We start from the raw sequence: 18821 nt of genomic DNA on the forward strand, positions 1-18821 counted from the left end.
TGAAGAGATGCATTTTGAAGAGCAAAGGTCAGGGCCAGATTTGAGGACTTCCATTGCCTGAAATGTCAAAAATAATTATAATCAAAGAATTTCACTTGCCATCATCAAAGCACTGTTCCTTTCATGATTCGAAAGAGCCATACTGCTGATGTTTATAATTATGGTACACCACCATCAAAATCTTTGCTCATCAAACTTCATTACAGTGATTTATTTGACATGCAGTAATACTTGTAATGCAGAACAGAAATGGAACTATTGATTTACCAGCAAATTCATTAAAATTGTGTAAGTATTATTGCTAATAGATACACCAGGAACATAAATTATTTTATTTCACTCATTGACTTTATAGTTTGTTTCGGTCTAACAATTCCATATAAAACAGTGCAGAAAGCTAACATTTCCCCCACATTAGAAAATACTGCTGAAACAACTTTATACTGACTTCAACAGCTTGAGCTGTTGCATTTCACTTATGGAAGTATTTTTGGTGGGTGCAGTCTTCACTTAGAGACATTTTTCTTTCCTGCAATGAAGTTCATAATATGGTGAGTGAAATAACAATATTGTATAATGGATATTTAATGGGTATTTTATAATATCAATAGGAAAAGACATTTTTCTGTCCTTCTTAGTCACTAATTTGATTGGATTGATCCAGAGAGAGCTGTGTGTTTGGACCATTTTTTTGATGTAAGAACTTCTTTAACTGCTTTTCTATTTTTCTTCTTCTTACTATTAGTACGGTATTATGGTAGCATCCAGAGGCCAAATATGGGTCCCATTGTGTCAGGCACAGTGCAAAAAGACAGTAAATGACAGTCGCTGCCCACAAATAGATGTTCATTCATTGTGTTTTACGTCTCCATCCCCTGCCTTTTGGTCTGTCGTGTCTTTTAGATTGTGAACCCTCTGTTGTCTGTTATGTATGTTTGTACAGCACCCAAGACAATGGTCCCCGCTCCCAGTTAGGGCTTCTGAGTGGTACCATAAGATAAATGTTTGCTCCTGCTAATCATAATGGGAAAGCTGTAAATTATGTGGATTTACTGTTATATTTAAGCTATAGATTTGAATCCAAATCCTCCTATCAGGTATGTTGGTGCAGCTCCAGTGACTTGAATGGACCTGCCCCAGTGTATCTGATGTAAGAATTTGGCCCCCAGAATTAAATAGTATTTTGGGAGCTGCCCAAATTGACTAGGTTCCTTTGTTTGGAAAACTGTGTAGAGTTTTTAGACAGGGCTTCCCATTGAGTATCTTGCTGCTTTCCTTGATTTTACTTTTCTGTTTCCTATAAGACAGCTCCATTTGATGCTTATTGTGGTGCTCCCAGATGCTGGGCTGATCTCAGGCCACACAGAATCTACTGCTGCCTGGGTTCTGTTGTTTGGTTTTCCTTGCCTAGCCTAGAGCATGATTTGTTTTTTACTTACTAAGTTTTTGTTGTTGTTCTTTCCTTTGGACTCTATTCAAGCAGCTATGAGTGATGTCCAAATGCCTATGACAGGTTCTCTGTGTAAACAAAAATTGCTTCTGTCCCCAGGGTCCACCCTCTATGATTGTATATCATTAAACGTTGGCTGTTCTTATAAGGTATGTTGAAGAAAATGGACAATGATGTCTTGGAACATGAAGAGCTTATGTTTCTTTGTAGGCTTGGGTAAGCAGACTTCTCCTTTCCTCTATAAAACCTCTGAGTAATGGGCTTAACTTCTGGGGATTGATAGCATATGCCTTTTTGCTTCAGTCTATACCTGTAGAACAGCTACGAATCTCACTGAAACCATAGAATGAGAGTAGCCCAGGGTCATTTGAGACAATGACGCGAGTAGATAGAAATCATGAGCTGAATTACTAATTGGTCCTAAAACTGAACTTTTTTCCAAAAGAAACTGGAGTCAATTAGTGGGAGAGGAATTAGGAATACCAAAAGCTTCCTCCCCCCACCCCCAACTTCAAATCTGTTTTTTGTCAAGGGCTTTGAAAACAAATATCAAAAGAATCCTTTTCCATGTGCTTTACTTCTTATGGAAAATCCATGCCAGTAAGACATGCCCAGTGTCAGGTGTTTGCAATGCTGTTGTAGCCATGTTGGTTCCAGGATATGTGAGAGACAAGGTAGCTGAGATAATATCTTTTAATGGACCAACTTCTGTTCGTGGAAGAGACAGAGCCAAACTTTCATGTAGCACAGAGCTGTTCTTCATCTCTAGAGGCCATGAGTACACTACAAAGTTAAGTCAACTTATATTATGTCGACAATCCTCCACTGCTGTAATTAAACTGCTTTTGCGTGTCCACACAATGCTCCTTGTGATGGCAGACATGTCCATAATTGGTGCTCTTGCATCGACAGAGAGCCGTGCACCATGGGTACCTATGCCACTGTGCAACTTGCCACCATCTGCCACTGGGCATTCTGGGAAGAGTTCGCAGTGCCTCGTGGGGTGGGCTCAGCGTCGAATGATGTAGTGTTATCCATCCCATCATTCCATAGGCTCCCAACTACTTTGCACCACTTTTCAATACCCCTTGTACACTGTGCGCCCACCAGCTCTGTCTCAAACCACGGATTCTGCACTGCTCTCCAGTATTGTGATGAGCATTATGAGCACAACGTGGCTGATCCTGCAGCATTTCATGAGTTGCAAACCTGATAATAAATCTGTGGGGTCTTAACTGCTGTGTGCCATGGAAAGAAACAATTCAGGATTGCTTTTGGCATTCACAGAGCAGATACACATGGTGGACCATTGGTTCTGGGCGCGGGAAGCAAGCACTGAGTGGTGGGATCGCATCGTTATGCAGGTATGGGATGATGAGCAGTGGCTTTAGAACTTCCTGGAAAGCCACCTTCCTGGAACAGTATGTGGAGCTCACCTCTGCCCTCCAATGAGAGGACACCAGAATGAGAGCTGCTTAATGGTGGAGAAGCGAGTGGCGATCGCTGTGTGGAAGCTGATAACTCCAGACTGCCACCAATCAGTCTTGAATTAGTTTGGAGTTGGAAATTCCTTTGTGGGGGATGTAATGATACCAGTATGCAGGGCTATTAATCACCTCCTGCGACTAAGGACTGTGATTCTGGGCAATGTACAGGAAATAGTGGATGGCTTTGCAGCAATGGGATTCCCAAACTGCGGCAGGGCAATAGATGGCATGCATATCCCCATTTTGGCCCCAGACCACCTTGCAATTAAGTACCTCGACTGAAAGGGCTATTTTTCTATGGTCTTGCAAGCTTTGGTGGGTCACTGAAGTCGTTTCATTGACATCAACGTGGAGTGGTCAGGGAAGGTACAAGACACACTCATCTTAGGGAACACTGGGCTGTACAGAAAGCTGCAAGCAGAGACATTTGTTCCAGACCAGAACATTCCAATTGGGGATGTGGAGATGAAAATAGTGATCCTGGGAGATCCAGCCTACCCCTTGGTCCCATGGCTCGTGAAGCCCTACACTGGAAACCTTGACATCGGCAAGGGGCGCTTCCACAGGCTCAGCAGGTGCAGAATGACTGTCAAATGTGCATTTGGCTGATTAAATGGCAGCTGGCACTGCTTTTTTGGCAGGTTAGACCTCAGTGAGGAAAGTATTCCCAAGGTCATGACAGCCTGCTGTGCTCTGCATAACGTTTGTTAAGCTAAGGGGCAGAAGTTTCTACAGCGATGGAGTGTTGAGATGAATCGTCTGGCTGCTGATTTTAAGCTGTTAGAGAGGCTCGATGTGGGGCTATTCAAATCAGGGAGGCTTTGAAGGAGCATTTTGACAATGAGCCCCAATAATGTCTGTCGTGCATTTAGCCAGGCATTGTTTTCTTGGACCGTAGTATGAATGATTGCTGTGTGTGCATTAATTTTACAACGCAAATGCACCAATTGTCACTGTGTATGAATTTCAGTGGCAATCACCATTTGTAGGAGACAAGTAAAAATTCCTTATCTTTCTATAAGTATGTTTTTATTCAACAGTGATACAAACATGACTGTATTCTGCAAGGGACATGAAAATGAAGAGCACATTTTCAAATGAGGCTCTCACAGTTTGGTATCTGTCCAGCTGACATTGTGATACATGTTCTTCAGGGTGGAGTGCTTAGGGTACTGAGACAGCCCGGGAACATGTGAGGAATGTGGGAGGGATTGTACAGAGGGCATGCCAGGCAGCTCTGTATGGGCTGCAGTGGGGGAATGAGCATCAATGTGTTCTGTCTGAAGTTCAGTCAGGGACTTAGCATGTCTGTTTGGTTCTGTAGCAGCTGTATCATCTGCTCCTGCCCCTGTTTCCTCTCCTGGCTATCCATACACAGTTTCTCATTGATAGCCTCTCTCTATGTTCTCTACTCGCAACTGGAAGCATCAGAGGATTGCAGCACCTCCTGAAACATGTCTTCCTTACTCCTCCTGTTTGGTCTCCTTATCTGACAGAGCTACTCAGCTGGTGTGCAAGAGGAGACCCTCGAGGGCACATCTGCAGAAGCTAAAGAAACAATAAACAGAGGCACTGTTGTGAGTGCACTCACCGCCTTGATTCAAAAAAGCTAGAAACACCACTGCTGGTTTTATGTCTCTTTACAACAATCTGTAACCCACTAACCCTTCTTTGTCTTATGACTGCAGAGGTGTCCAGTGACTTCATTTTGAATGGTTCCTTGCAACATGTGTTAACTCCTTAGTTTAACCATCATTCCAGCTTTTATTTAGCAGTTGCACTTTGATTACCTTTCCCAGACATGAAGAAGAGCTCTGTGTAGCTCGAAAGCTTGTCTCTGTCTCTTCCATGAACAAAAGTCAGTCCATTAAAAGATATCATCTCACCCATCGTGTCTCTCTCCATGTTGGATGGGCACAGAGACCCAAACTCACATCTTGCTCCAGGTAAAGTTAAAGGAACTATGGGAGCCATTTCCCTGTCTGATGCTAGATCAGAACTTTGCCAATATACTTGGGCTGTGACAATTACAAGTAAGTATTACACTGGAATTTTGTTGAACGGATTCTGGAAGGCATGTAAAGCATCATGGATCAGGACGTTAACCAATCTCCACCTGAGCGAGCTAGGAAGAATCTTTCCCTAGGGGCAGGTTATTTTATAATTTCCCACTTCAGGATTTCAATGGGCAAAAATCATACCATACCTGACTGACCCCCCCCCCCGTCCCCCCCACTCCGCAGCTAACCTCCGCTGCTTACATTTAGACATCTCCATTCATATCCTCATCCAGACGCTGTCCTGGTTTCACCCAACTGCCCAGGCACCATAATGCAAGAGAGCCTGGCTTAAGGATGTAGGTAAGTGGGGTACTTCTGATCAGCTCCCACTCCTTTATAGTTCATTTGAAGAAACTAGATGTTCTTGAACTCACAGCTGTTAAGCAGTTACACTTATGTAACTTAAATTTAACATTTTGAGAAGTTCCTGATCTGTACCTTTGCAAAATTTTCTGTCTTTCCTAGATTTCAGTTATCCTTTAGCTAAGAAACAAATGGGAATCTTCTCCCAGTGGGCTTCCCCTTGCTTCTGTAAAGCCAGGTATATCGGGAAATGAGTTTCCTGCAGCCTCCTGTGTTTGGAAACTGAAGAATTATTGGAATCCTTTCCAAGAGGCAAAAAACCATGAAGAATCCAGCTATCCCAAATCTGAATGGTTTAGGACAGCTATACGTGTTTTCTGAAAGAAATGGAATGAACTTCTTAGACCCTCTCAAGAAAAGAACATAAGAGATCACAATCTGTGCACAGTTATAGCTGTATGACCAACCTCCATTTATTTAAATATTTAGGGTCAGCAACTCAGCTGATGTAAATCAATGTACTCAACTGACTTCACATTCAAATTGAAGTAGTTGGAATGCTGATGATTTACATTAGTTGAGGATCTGCCTTTTGATCACCCTCGAATATCATTTGACTTCATTGTGGTTTCATGAGTGTAACAGAAGGCAGAATTTGGTGCTGTCAGGTTATCACTGGGGACCTATATCCTAATAAGGCTAGAAGAAATGTCCCTGATGGTTCATCCAGTTGCTCTGAGAGTGAGGCATGAGGACAGTTGGACAGACTTTCCTTCCTTCTGAGAATTTTTAACAGATGTGTAGTTTCTAAGAATAACCCCTCCAAGCGTACAGCCATTTCTCCTGAGGTGCATAAATGTCATTGAATCTATTATTAATCAGATGGATATGATGGTTCAGCTAATTTTAAAGAGCCTACTGGTTGGAAACTGAGGGGTCCATGAGGTCAGGGGGTCTAAACCTCAGGGAATTACAATTTGCTTGTACCATATTTTTTTTTTCCAGTTTCATGGTGCACATCAGCCAAGCCAAATACACTGACAGTAATTCTCTTCCTCTCTGTATGGCTTTGGAATGCAATGCCTAGTGACGTCGCCTCATATTTCCCCCTCTTAGGCTCAAAGCTGCTGCTGCTCACAGATCAATATAGCTGCCTGTACATTATTTAATATTTTCCCTCCCCACACAAGGGAAGTCTTCCCTTGATGCTCTGTCAGGTTTCAGTTAATATGTAGACTTGAAACAAGCTCATTTCTTTAAGGAAAACGCAGGTACACATCCTCCATCTTCTTCCAGAACAATTGCATTGCCATCAGGAAAGCCCCTCTTTCCTCCTGGACTCAGCCAGAGGGAGTCAAGGTGGGAGGAAACAGCTTTCATAGTTAGCTCCTTCCCCCTAGATTGTGCGGGTGTGTTTCTGTAAAATCAGGTAATTCCATTATGCTCCTTCTCCCACAGAGAGGACAGGAGAGGCAGTTAATCTGAGCCCTGACTTCTTCATAGACTCAACAGCTGCCCTCCAGGCTGAGAGGAGGGTAAGGTGTCCTCTGGTTACAGCAAGTGTCTTCTCCAGGTTTTTCGATCAGTGAGCCCTAGCAATAGCCCCAGCAGAGAGCTTCTGAGAGAGCTACTTTCTCACCTACACGGAAGTCCCCCAGCTCTGAACACTTCTAAACCAGGCCTCTTCAAGGACAGTGTTTGGCTTGGGCCTGAAACTCTTGTCTGTCTTGAAAATGTAAGTGGCTGCCCTGAGGTTTGCTGTGATTTTACCTGTGTGCTTATGCCAGCTTCAGCTCTCCCAGCAGGCATTGCACAGAGTTTGTCCTGTAGTGGCTCCCCCTGGTGGCCAGTGCCAGGAGGAGACTTTCTCTCACGGCACTCTCAGTGCCACCCTGCATGTGCAGAGCCAGGGTGCACCCCAGGTGAGGCAGAGACAGAAGCAGGCAGCAGGGCCTTGCCAGCAGGAAGAAGGGGGAGATAACAGGGGGCTGAGGAGAATCAAGGGGAAAAGCCTGAGGGGATGGGGGCAGAATGAGGGGATAGAGGTTTGACAGAGACTAAGGCCCTGTTCCTTCTCCCCATACTCTGCCCAGTTCCCCCCTCTCTGAAGCATGTAAGGGGAGGCTGTTACCACTGTATGTGCACCAGTGTCCTACTCTCTCGTTCAGTTTGATAAAAGTGGGGTCTGATGATACCAAGTTTGAAAACCAAGCTCCACCGGTCCTTCCTCTCTCCCTCTCTTTCCTCACCTCTCTCTACAGCAGGGTATTCGTTAACGTATGGGGGAGAGGGGGAGACTCAGAGTACTGCAGGGAGTTAGCTTTCAGTGCCACTTGTGCTCCGTTAGGGGCTCCTCAAAATCTCCCCCTAATATTTAAAATTCATTGTAACAATTTTTCCTGGCAGGCTGCAGGCTCACAAGGTTCAGAGCTCAGGCTTAGTTCTAACACGCATCCCTATAGATACACTTCTCTGAAGCATGCATGAATTCTCCAGCTTCCCCCCTACAAAGACTGCAGTCCCACAGTACACTCTGTGCCTGTGGTTTAAGATGCTTTTTGTGGGGGCTTGAACTGGACCTGCCAGCAACTATCTACTGCATTGAAAGGAGAGTGAGTCAAAAACCAGCCATGCTCTGCAAATGGCTTCTATGTATAAGGTAATTATATAGCTCCTGTTATTGTACTAGCAGAGCATCTCATGCTCTTTTATGCATTTATCCTCACAACATCCCTGTGAGATAAAGTGCCATTATATCTATTTCACTGATGGATAAAAGAGGCACAGTGAGAGACAATTACTTGCCCAAGGTCACACAGGAATTGAGCTCTGGTCTCTAAAGTCCTAGATAAATGCCTTAACCACTAGACTATCCTTCCCTGGTCCTTTACCCTACTGGTCCTTTACCCTGAAATGGATGCAGGTCACACAGTCACCTCTGGAGTGAAAACCCTGCTTTGTGGGAAGAGACCAGAACAACATCCGGCAGGCTTTCATCCCCATCGTAATCGAGGAGACCTAATGCATGATGGTAAGAGGCTTCTTGGGTAGAGATTGGTGGTATGAGGTGTTGCTGAGCCTGGGACAGGGGCCTTAAAGATTCAGCTAGGTGGGATCATTCTCAGAAAAGCAGCAAAATATATGGAAGATTATGCGGCAGTTAGTGAAAATAGCACCTGTCGCTCACACACATTTAGTTCAGAAGGGCAGCCACCCCTAGGGTGGAGCTGCTTTACAGAGCAAAAACACTCCACAGCTTAGGATGGGAAGTGAAAAAGGTGACTGAATTCAATTGCAACTGCAGGAATATTTTCGGTAAGCTGTAATTACCCTGGAGTTTTGCCAGGATACCATATTTAACACTTTTTCTTATGAAAAGTATCATGAGCTCTTTAAACACCTTGTATGGCCAGTGTCTTGGTTTTTCATTTCTTCCAAGAGTTTGTGCCTCTAGTAACACAGTGCTACTGATACCATCCTGGAGCACCTGGATTTTCCTGGGAAATTTCCCATCCAAACCCTAACCATGTCCAGTGTTGCTCACCTGGTAAGACTTGGCAAGATATGAAGCTGAAGGTCTGAGGAGTTCCATGGAAATTCTGGCTACATTAGCTTTGGCTAAGAGTTGGGTCTTTTTTGTAATCTTTTAAAAACATTCAGGGAATGCCTGTCCCTTTTACTTGCATAAAGTATCTTTTTGAACGTTTACTGAAGACATTTTTTTAAAAAAAGCAACCTTGGTTTCTGCTGAATTTCAACTGTTATTAACAAAAACAATAAAAATCCCCAGCCCCATCCAAGGTAGGAAAAAGTTGGCAAGGGGCAATGCAAAGGAAAATATGCAGTTTGTGGCGGGAGGCACTTACCTTATTTATTTATTTGTATTTATTTTTATTGTTGTTGTTGTTTATGTGGGAGTTCTTTGTTTTCCATTTGTTCCAATACAAAATAATTGTACAAAATAAAAGCCCTTTGTCCGGGAAGTAGTCCAGTTGCATGTGATTAGTTCCGTTTAAGTCAACAGGACTTTTCAGATGAGCAAGGGCTGCCTTTATTATCAATAGCATCTCTTTCACAAAATGCATGCCAGCACAATTTAGAGAGCTCACTAATGTAATTTCAGATATAAAAATAGTCGAGAGAGAGCATGAAATTTAAGAGACAATTTGGTTTGTATTTTATTAATATGAATCCGGTCTCACACATTTCAGTGTAGGTCTGCTGAAATCAAAGACACCCACTGCCACAAAACTGGTGCAAGGAAGTAGAGAATCAGGTCCATTATTTGTACTAGTCACGTGTCCGAAAACACGCTCAGTACTGTACACATTTGTGGGAGGATAGAGCCCAACCCAGGAAAAGCATATCTCCTATAGCCTATATATAAACTGTATAGATATATATAAACAATATATCAAAGTGTATCAGGTCTTTTAGGCAGGGACTCTCTCTCCTGGATGAGTATACATCTTGTAGCACAATGGAGCTCTGATCTTCAGCTGAGGCCTGTAGGTATTACTGTAACAGAATTAAATAATAAACATGATGGCAGGAGAAAGAGAAATAACATAGAAGCAAAAAGGTCAGGGTGACAATAATTGGCTTGTGTCTTGTTAGGCTTATATGCAAAACATTATTTTTGTCTATTAATTTGGGGTACTGTGGAAGAGATAATAGAAAAGACATTTACAGGTACAGCTAAATGTATCCTTGCAAGGAAAATGCACCCTTTTATAACTAGAAATGGTGTATTCATGCATGTGCACAGCCTTGTTGGCCAGCTGAGGAGAGAGATTACAGGGAGATGAAGTCATGTTGCTGGATGGTGTCCAGAATTCGATGATGGGTGGAAGTGCTAGAAGGAAAATAATAGCAGTTTAAATACACACTGTCGAGATAACAATCAAATCCTGAAGTCCTTACTCAGTATTTATTGAGTCTTTATTCACGTAAAATGCCCAGAGACTTCAAAGACAGTGTTGTACAAGGATCCAGGATTTAGCCCAGTATATTATAAAATATATTTTTCTTTATTAGTTACTAATCATTTAGATGATTAAATCTGAAAGAGTTTAACATTTAGGGCCTGATCCTGTAGTGCTTACTTGGGCAAAGTTCCCATTGAATGTCTAAGCCCCTAATTTATTTTTCATCATTTATGCTGCTTACTAATTTTTTGCAGATCACAGAGACTGGACAGTGAAACAGACTGGTCAGTGTCAACTAATTCCTGACCAGTTTCACTTCCTGGCTTCTCATGCACTAGCATAATGATGTGGTGTTGGGTTTCCAGCCCAGCAGGGGAACTTCTAAATCCCGCCCAAAAATGTTTCATATTTGGTTTGATAAAACCTTGTGTTTTCCAACAAATCCTAAACGTTTGACCTAAAATGATTGTTTGATGTTCCTTTGAATGAGGAAGAAGCTTTTTAGCAGGATAGGAGGCCCCCTAGAAGAGTGGAAAACCCAAACCGAATGAAAATGCTCACGACAGGATTCTGCCCCCCTTCAGTAAGATTACTTGTATAGGAAGGTAGTCTTCAATAAGAGCAAGGGTAGTAGAATCTGTTTTTTTAAAGACCAAAAAGTGTATTTCAGGGCAACACAATGCATTAATTCTAGCAAAAACAAGTACTGCCTTTCGTGTTCTGAACAGGCAATAGTAGGTAGTAATGCTTTGAAGAATCTTATTTCACAAGTGCATCTTGCCTCATAGTTTGTCTCTTGTTTTATATGTAAGTTGTAAGCTGTTTGAGGCAGTGTTTACACAGCACCTACTGCAGTGGGGATCCAAGGCTATGACGGGGGCTTGTGGGCATTACTGTAATGCAAATCATAAACAGTTAAAACTAGTTTATATTTGGCATCCCATCTCTTTCTTTCACTTCACCATGTCAGTGTATTGCTATGATGAACTGCTCTGCATTCAGCACGGTGCAACTCAGAAAGCTGGCTCTGAAGTACCTTAGTGTCTTGAACTGAAATCCCATACTGACAGGCAATGCTGAATTTAGAGTGGTAGGCTATTAAAAATACAGGGTTACTAAGCAACACTGTTTATACAAGGCGCATTTCTTGTTCCTAGTTCTGCCCTAGACAGTTGTATCTATAAAATAGCTTAAACCATCATCATTTAGAGGTTTTGGTTTTATGACACGATTAGGGTGACCAGATGTCCCAATTTTATAGGGACAGTCCCGATTTTTGGAGTTTGTTTCTTACATAGGTACCTATTACCCTCACCCCCGTCCCAATTTTTCACACTTGCTATCTGGTCACCCTAGACATGATTCATTTTTATTCTAATGAAATCAAGTCTCTGCTGCCTTCCTTTTAGCCCAGTATTTTTGCATAATTTATGAGCAAGGCATAGTATTTTGTAATGGATGGATTGCTTTTGCCACTCCCTTTGTTTTACAAAACTTACTGTTCTATAAATATTAGGTTTTTGAATGGCACTTCACTTTGGTGGCCCATAAAATAACATAAATTGTCTCAAAAGGTAAGAACATTTGAAAGAAAATATTGGCATGAACACATACAAAACTCCAGCATAGACTTAAATATAATAATATTCTGAAGTGCAAGAGAACATTGCCTTACCCTAAAACTATGGAAAATACTCTTTTCCAAATAAAACAACTTGTACTTGTCTTTGTGGGGTATATATTCTCTCTCTCTTTTTTTCCTAGTTGATTTATGTAGTGACTTTTACAGGCTTCATGATAGTTAGCAGAATTACCAATTGTTTTCCATATGTATAAAGGTAATGCAGTGACTTTATCCATCACTGAAACACTATTATCTACAGAGTAGGAGGATACAGCAGCCAATGGGTATTAGATCAGGATCCAGATGAAGAGAATTAAATTGAAGTAGAAATTGCCTGTGTGGAACTTTGGGGAGAACTAAAGTGCCATGGGATCTGCTATGACCATAAATGGTCAAAGTTTGGTTATATATTGGACCTGAAAGACAGCGTTTCCAACAGGATAGTGCCTCTTTCTCTGTGATAGAGCATCTCCTCACGGCTGGCTCTGAATAAAGGGTGCCTCCTAAGGAATCATCCAAACGAACTCCTGCAGTGCATCATTGGATGTCTCCCATCTAAATGGTGACATGAAATAGGGGCCATATTTGGGTATATTCTCTTAAAGCATCTCTGCAACTAATAATGTTATTGAAAGTCCTGTATCGGCATTGGAACAAATCCTGAAGTCCTTATTCAGATTTTACTCAGGAAAAATTCTGATTAAAAGGGAAAAAATGTGCATGGAAGGGGAGGTGGGGGTGGCTTGAGTTAACAACCAAGGACAAGATTTGGGTGGGGGGAAGCTTCCCAAATATCTTGGAAGATTTTTCTAGCTAAAAGTCAAAATCAAGAGTCTTTTAAATTAATTATTTGTAACATACTATTAGACACAAAGATCCGTGCTCCTGGGGGTCGATGTAGAAAGAAATGATCAAATTATCCATTTCAGAAAAAATTGGACCAGCTAGAGCTGGGTGAAATTGTTTGACTGGCAAAAAATGCAGGATTGGCAACAAATATACAATATTTGTATATTTCATAAATTCATGTTCATTTTGCCAATTTTTTTCAATGGAAAGAAAACCTCAACAAATTTCTGAAAAACATTTAATTTTGACATATCTGAAGTAAATTGTTTTGATTAATTTATTCAAAATAACTGTTTTGAAATGTCCTTTTAATTTTATTTTTTAATGATGTTTAATTGTTAAAAAATGCTCAAAACAAAACATTTTTATTTGGGGTTGAACAAAACATGTAATTTGACCTGAAATGTTCGGGGCTTTTTAAAATTAGGTTTTGATTTACTGAAAATTTTGAAAAAAAAATTGTTTTCATGTTGACGTGAAACTAATTTTTTCACGTCAACATGAAAACAATTTTTTTGTAGTTTTCAGAATTGCAAGCGAAACGAAAAATCCATTATTCACCCAGCTCTCATATTAAACCAAACCTTCACTTAAGTCAGATTCAATTAAAAGAATCTGTTTTTTTATTACAAAAAATTTGGTTCAATTTTCTTTGTGCTAGTACAATATTAGCTTCCCAGGGTGTGATCCACAGCCCATTGAAGTCAATAAATGGAGTCCTGTTGATTTCAGTGGGCACTGGTTGGGTCCCTGCTGAGACCATTGACCCCAGCTGAGTCCTTTTGATTGTATTCTCACAGACACTGAGCTTGACTTGGATCTCAGTTGCACTGCTGTAAGTCAGGAGTAACATCACTAGGTCAGTGGTGTTACACAACTTTAAAGCTAGTGTAAGTGAGAACAGAAATGGGACCATTGTGTTCAAAAACATCTGAAAGAAAATGCTAACTCATCTGATGAAGTGAGCTGTAGCTCACGAAAGCTCATGCTCAAATAAATTGGTTAGTCTCTAAGGTGCCACAAGTACTCCTTTTCTTTTTGCTAACTCATCTAATTTCTCCCAGAACTGTGCAACTTCGAAAGAGGAGGCCTAATGAGTTTTCATGATTGTTCCTGAGTTTCCTTCATGCAAAAGTTGCAACTTCTCTGCAAATTTCAGAAAGATGGTCTGAGAAAAATGGTCACAAGAGTTTTCCTTAAAACACCATAAAACTTAACAGCACAGATTTATATTTCGCTCAAGTTACTAGTTCCTTTTTATGGTACTAATCCCTTCAGCATGTCCTAAATCCATATAATATTCCTGAGTACTAATGTTTGCATTGGCACATTCACATATGTATGTGCAAATCCCAGTCTTCCCTCAACTGGCTGAACAACTTAGGAGACTGCCGTGACTCAGTTACTTCTTTTAAAGCCCAAGATGACTTCCCCGCCTACACCTGGTCTTCACTGAAGTCAATTTTAGGGCTGAAAACTGACTTAGTAGCGTTCCAGAGCAAGGTTTAGCCAAAACATATAAGGAATCTGTTAACATCAAAACAGAAAAGGTTTGAATGTATTGTGAAATATGATTTGTAATGTGGAGGAATCCAAGAGATGAAGGTTGTTTTACTCCACACATAATTTAAGCTCCTATCTAATATCCACCCTAAAACTCTTATGCTGGAATTTATCTCTTGACTTGTTCAACTTCACTGGGAGTTTTGACTGAGCAAAGAATGCAACACTGGACACTTAAGCCCACATCAGCAATCACATATGAGTAGGTGGTGGCTTCCCATGGAGCTCCTTTGACTTCAGTGGGATTCTGTCTAAGCACACAGGTTTGGAACGAGTGGCAGATTGGGGGCCATCCTGTGTAAGAGGATCACAACTTTTATATTAGAGGCAAGTTTTAACAAGACTTTACTATTCATATAAAAAATTGTAACCCTAATGCAAATCTTGGAAAACATTTCTGAGTTTTTTCTTCACATGCATCATCTTACATGTAAAGGAATAAGTCCAGGACAGCTGGCCAAATTACACAAAAGGTAGAAATGGCTGTTTATAAGCAAAATATGGTGCTTCCATATGTCCTCCTCCTTCTAGAACATGAGTTATTAGAAAAGTCAATTTGAAATGGACACTGACAGACTCAAAACTGTATTCGTACATAAGCTAAATTATGACTTAACTGGCATCACAGAGATTTGGTGGGATGAATCTCATGAATGGAATATTGGTATAGAGAGGTATAACTTGTTCAGGAAGGACAAGCAGGGTAAAAAGGGAGGAGGTATTGCATTACACTTCAAAAATATATACATATGCTGAGGTCCAGAAGGAGGTGAGAGAGAGACCAGTTTAAAGTCTCTGGGTAAAGATAAAAGAGGAAAAAAATAGGGGTGATGTCTTGGTAGGAGTCTACTACTGACCACCAAATCAAGAAGAGGAGGTGAATGAGGCATTTCTAGAACAAATAATAGAAATATCCAAACATAAGATCTGGTAGTAAGGGGAAACTATAACTACGTAGACATCTGTTGCAAAAGTAATATGGCAAATCACAAAATTTCCAATAAGTTCTGGTAATGTATGGAGGACAAATTTTTGTTTCAGAAAGTGGAGGAAGTAGTCAAGGGGACAGCCATTTTAGACTTGATTCTGATCAACAGGTAGGAATTGGTTGCAAATCTAAAGGTGGAAGGCAATTTGGGTGAAAGTGATCATAGAATCATAGAACATCAGGGTTAGGAGGGACTTCAGGAGGTCATCCAGTCCAACCCCCTGCTCAAAGCAGGACCAATCCCCAACTAAATCAAAGAAAGTAGTTTTTCACCCCAGGAGGGATTTGAACCCACAATCTCTAGTTTACAAAGCCAATGCCTTATCCCTATCCTAATCCATCATAGATTTCATGATCCTAAGGAAAAGAAGGAGTGAGAGCAGCAGAATCAGGACAACAGACTTCTCTGAGTTTGTTAAAGTCTGATTTTTAGAACTGGCAAGTGAGGTCCCCTGGGAAGAAAATATAAGGGATAAAGGAGTTCAGGAGAGCTGACAGTTTCTCAAGGAGACAACATTAAAGGCATAACTGAAAACTATCCCAATGTGAAGGGAAAATAGGATGAATAGTAAGAGGCCAATCTGGCTCCATCAGGAGCTCTTTAATTACCTGAAAATCTGCAAGGAATTCTACAGAAAGTAGAAACATGGATAAATTGCTAAGGAGGAGAACAAAAGAAAAGCACAAGCATGTAGGAGAAAATCAGAAAGGTTAAGGCACAACATGAGTTACATCTAACTCTTGACATAAAAGGCAACAAGAAGAGGATCTTTAAATACATTAGGAGCAAGAGAAGGACAAAAGGAAGTGTAGGTCCTCTGCTTAGTGGGAAAAGAGAGCTGATGACATCAGAAAGTAGGGATCTTTAATGCCTGTTTTGCTTCAGCCTTCACTAAAAAGGTTAATGGTGACCAGAAACTCAACACAATTAATATTCACAACAAGGGGGAAAGAACACAAGCCAAAATAGGGAAAGAACAGGTTAAAGAATATTTTGATAAGTTAGATGTATTCAAGTTGGCAGGGCCTCATAAAATTCATCCTAGAATACTTAAGGAACTAGCTGAAGCAATTATCCTTGAGAACTCATGGAGCCTGGGTGAGGTCCTTGAGGACTGGAGAAGGGCAAAAATGGCATCTAACTTTAAAGAGGGGAGCCAAGAGGACATGGGAAATTATTGCCCAGTCAGCTTAACTTTGATACCTGGCAAGATATTTGAACAAATTATTAAGTAATCAGTTTGTAAGCACCTAGAGCAGTGGTGGGCAACCTGCTGCCCATCAGGGTAATCCGCTGGTGGGCCGCGAGAGAGTTTGTTTACATTGACCATCCGCAGGCATGGCTGCCCGCAGCTCCCAGTGGCCGTGGTTCACCATTCCCGGCCAACGGGAGCTGCAGGAAGCAGTGCAGGCCACAGGGATGTGCTGACCACCGCTTCCCACAGCTCCCATTGGCCTTGTAAACAAACTGTCTGTCTTGCGGCCTGCCAGCGGATTACCCTGACAGGCCGCAGGTTGCCCACCACTGACGTGGAGGATAATAGAGCTATAAGAAATAGCTAGCATGGATTTGTCAAAAACAAATCATACCAAACCCACCTAATTTCCTTCTTTGTCAGGATTACTGGCCTCATGAATGGGGAGAAGCAGTAGATGTGATCTGTCTTGATTTTAGTAAGACTTTTGACATTGTCTCACATGACATTTTCATGAGGAAACTAGATGAAATTACTATAAGAGTGGAGGCACAACTGGTTGAAAGATGTACTCAGAGTAGTTATCAATGGTTCACTGTCAAACTGAGATGGTGTATCTAGTAAGGTCCCACAGGAGTCAGTCCTGGGTCTGATACTGTTCAATATTTTCACTCATGGCTTGGATAATGGAGTGGAGAGTATGGTTATAAAATTTGTTGATGACAGCAAGCTGGAGGGGTTGCAGGGACTTTGGAGGACAGTATTGGAATTCAAAACAACCTTGACAAATTAGAAAATTGGTCTGAAATATGAAATTCAGTAAGGACTAGTGCAAAGTACTTCACTTAGGAAGAAAAAATCAAGTGCACAGCTATAAAATGGGGAATAACTGGCTCGGTGGGGTAGTACTGCTGAAAAAGATCTGGCGCATCACAAATTGAATATAAGCCAACAATGTGATGCAATTACTCAAAAGGGTCATATCATTCTGGGATGTATGTAAGATATGGGAGGTAATTGTCCCTCTCCACTCAACAGTGGTGAGGCCTTAGCTGGAGAACTATGTCCAATTCTGGGCACCACACTTTTGGAAAGACAATTGGAGAAAGTCCAGATGAGAGCAACAAAAATGATAAAAGCATAAAATCTGACCTATGAGTAAAGGTAACTTGATAACAATCTTCAAATACGTTAAGGGCTTTATAAAGAGGATGGTGATCAACTGTTCTGCATATCCACTGAAGATAGAACAAGAAGTAATGGGCTTAACCTGTAGCAAGGGAGATATAGATTAGATATTATGAAATCTTTCTAACTAGAAAGGTAGTTAAGTCCTGGAATAGGCTTCCAAGAAAGGTTGTGGAATCCCCATCATCTGTTTTTAAGAACAAGTTGGACAAATACCTGTCAGGGATGTACTCGGTTTATTTGGTCTTGCCGCCACAAAGGGAGTGGACTTGATGACCTTTCAAGATCCTTCCAGCCCTACATTTCTATGATTCTATTACAGATGTTCTAAAAATGAACATAAATAGCAATAGTTAGCAAATCTGTGTTTTTATACATTTAAAATGGATTGGTCTCAGGTGTTTACTGTGGACAATGATTCTTAAAGCTGGGTAATTGTATGTCTTAAATACAAAAATTAGTGGTCTTTTATCTGTCTTCAGTGTGAGCAAATAATGGGACATGAAACTTGCTCACACTTCAACTGCTAACCTGGTTATAGTACTATAAGTAACTAGGTATGACTTTGCTTTGCAAAAATAGTGTTGGTTTGTTTTTCTATATCTCTGAGATAATAAATATGAAAAAAATATTTATTAACTTCTTCTAGACTGGCCATATGATTTATGGCTTCAAAGCGTCTGCAGTTAATCTGTCAAAACTGACTTTAAACTTCATCTGTCTTCTCCTTTTGGCAGCTTTCTCTACCTTGAATTCAACTGTTTGACATGTATAGTACCAGAGTCACATTTTAAAAACATTTATAGTATGCTGCAAAAAAGTTCATTTGCACATCTGTTTTCAATATTCTGCATCTACAAAAGTGAAAACAACTTGAATGTTGGCATTGGAAATGGATTTTTTTTTCTTCTGTAGCTGTGAGGACTGCATTTAGGTAACTTCTAAAAGCAGAGGAATAATTACAGAAAATGCATTGTCACTGAAATAAAAATCTCATGTGATTATCACCAATTACAGTTGTCAGTGCTGGCCATCTGCTGGTCAGATGAGAATACTCTTTCTCATCTGGGGAGGGGAGCAGCCTCTGCTGAACCACTCCTCTCCCTTCTTCTGCCGGGTGGGCAGGGCCTTCACACAGCACCTTCCCCAACCTACTGGCCCCCTCAACTGACCTGGCCCACTAAG

At 41.1% G+C, this 18821-nt stretch overlaps 1 protein-coding gene across 2 annotated transcripts in view; it reads left to right on the forward strand.

Moving 5' to 3' along the window:
* The window catches only part of GLIS1 (GLIS family zinc finger 1), a 258681-nt gene that overhangs the window by 80066 nt on the left and 159794 nt on the right, over nucleotides 1-18821 (forward strand). Inside the window, exon 1 of one of the 2 annotated variants that reach the window (XM_084637849.1) lies at nucleotides 1618-1666. The exons of the other annotated variant lie outside the window; for it this stretch is intronic. Within the exon in view, the coding sequence (XP_084493975.1) occupies nucleotides 1621-1666 (46 nt within the window). The 5' untranslated portion in view covers nucleotides 1618-1620. Of the gene's footprint in view, nucleotides 1-1617; nucleotides 1667-18821 lie in introns of those variants that run through there. 2 annotated transcript variants of the gene reach the window in all.

The sequence above is a fragment of the Lepidochelys olivacea genome (genome assembly GCF_965140295.1).
Source record: "Lepidochelys olivacea isolate rLepOli2 genome assembly, chromosome: 8".
Taxonomy (NCBI): domain Eukaryota; kingdom Metazoa; phylum Chordata; order Testudines; family Cheloniidae; genus Lepidochelys; species Lepidochelys olivacea.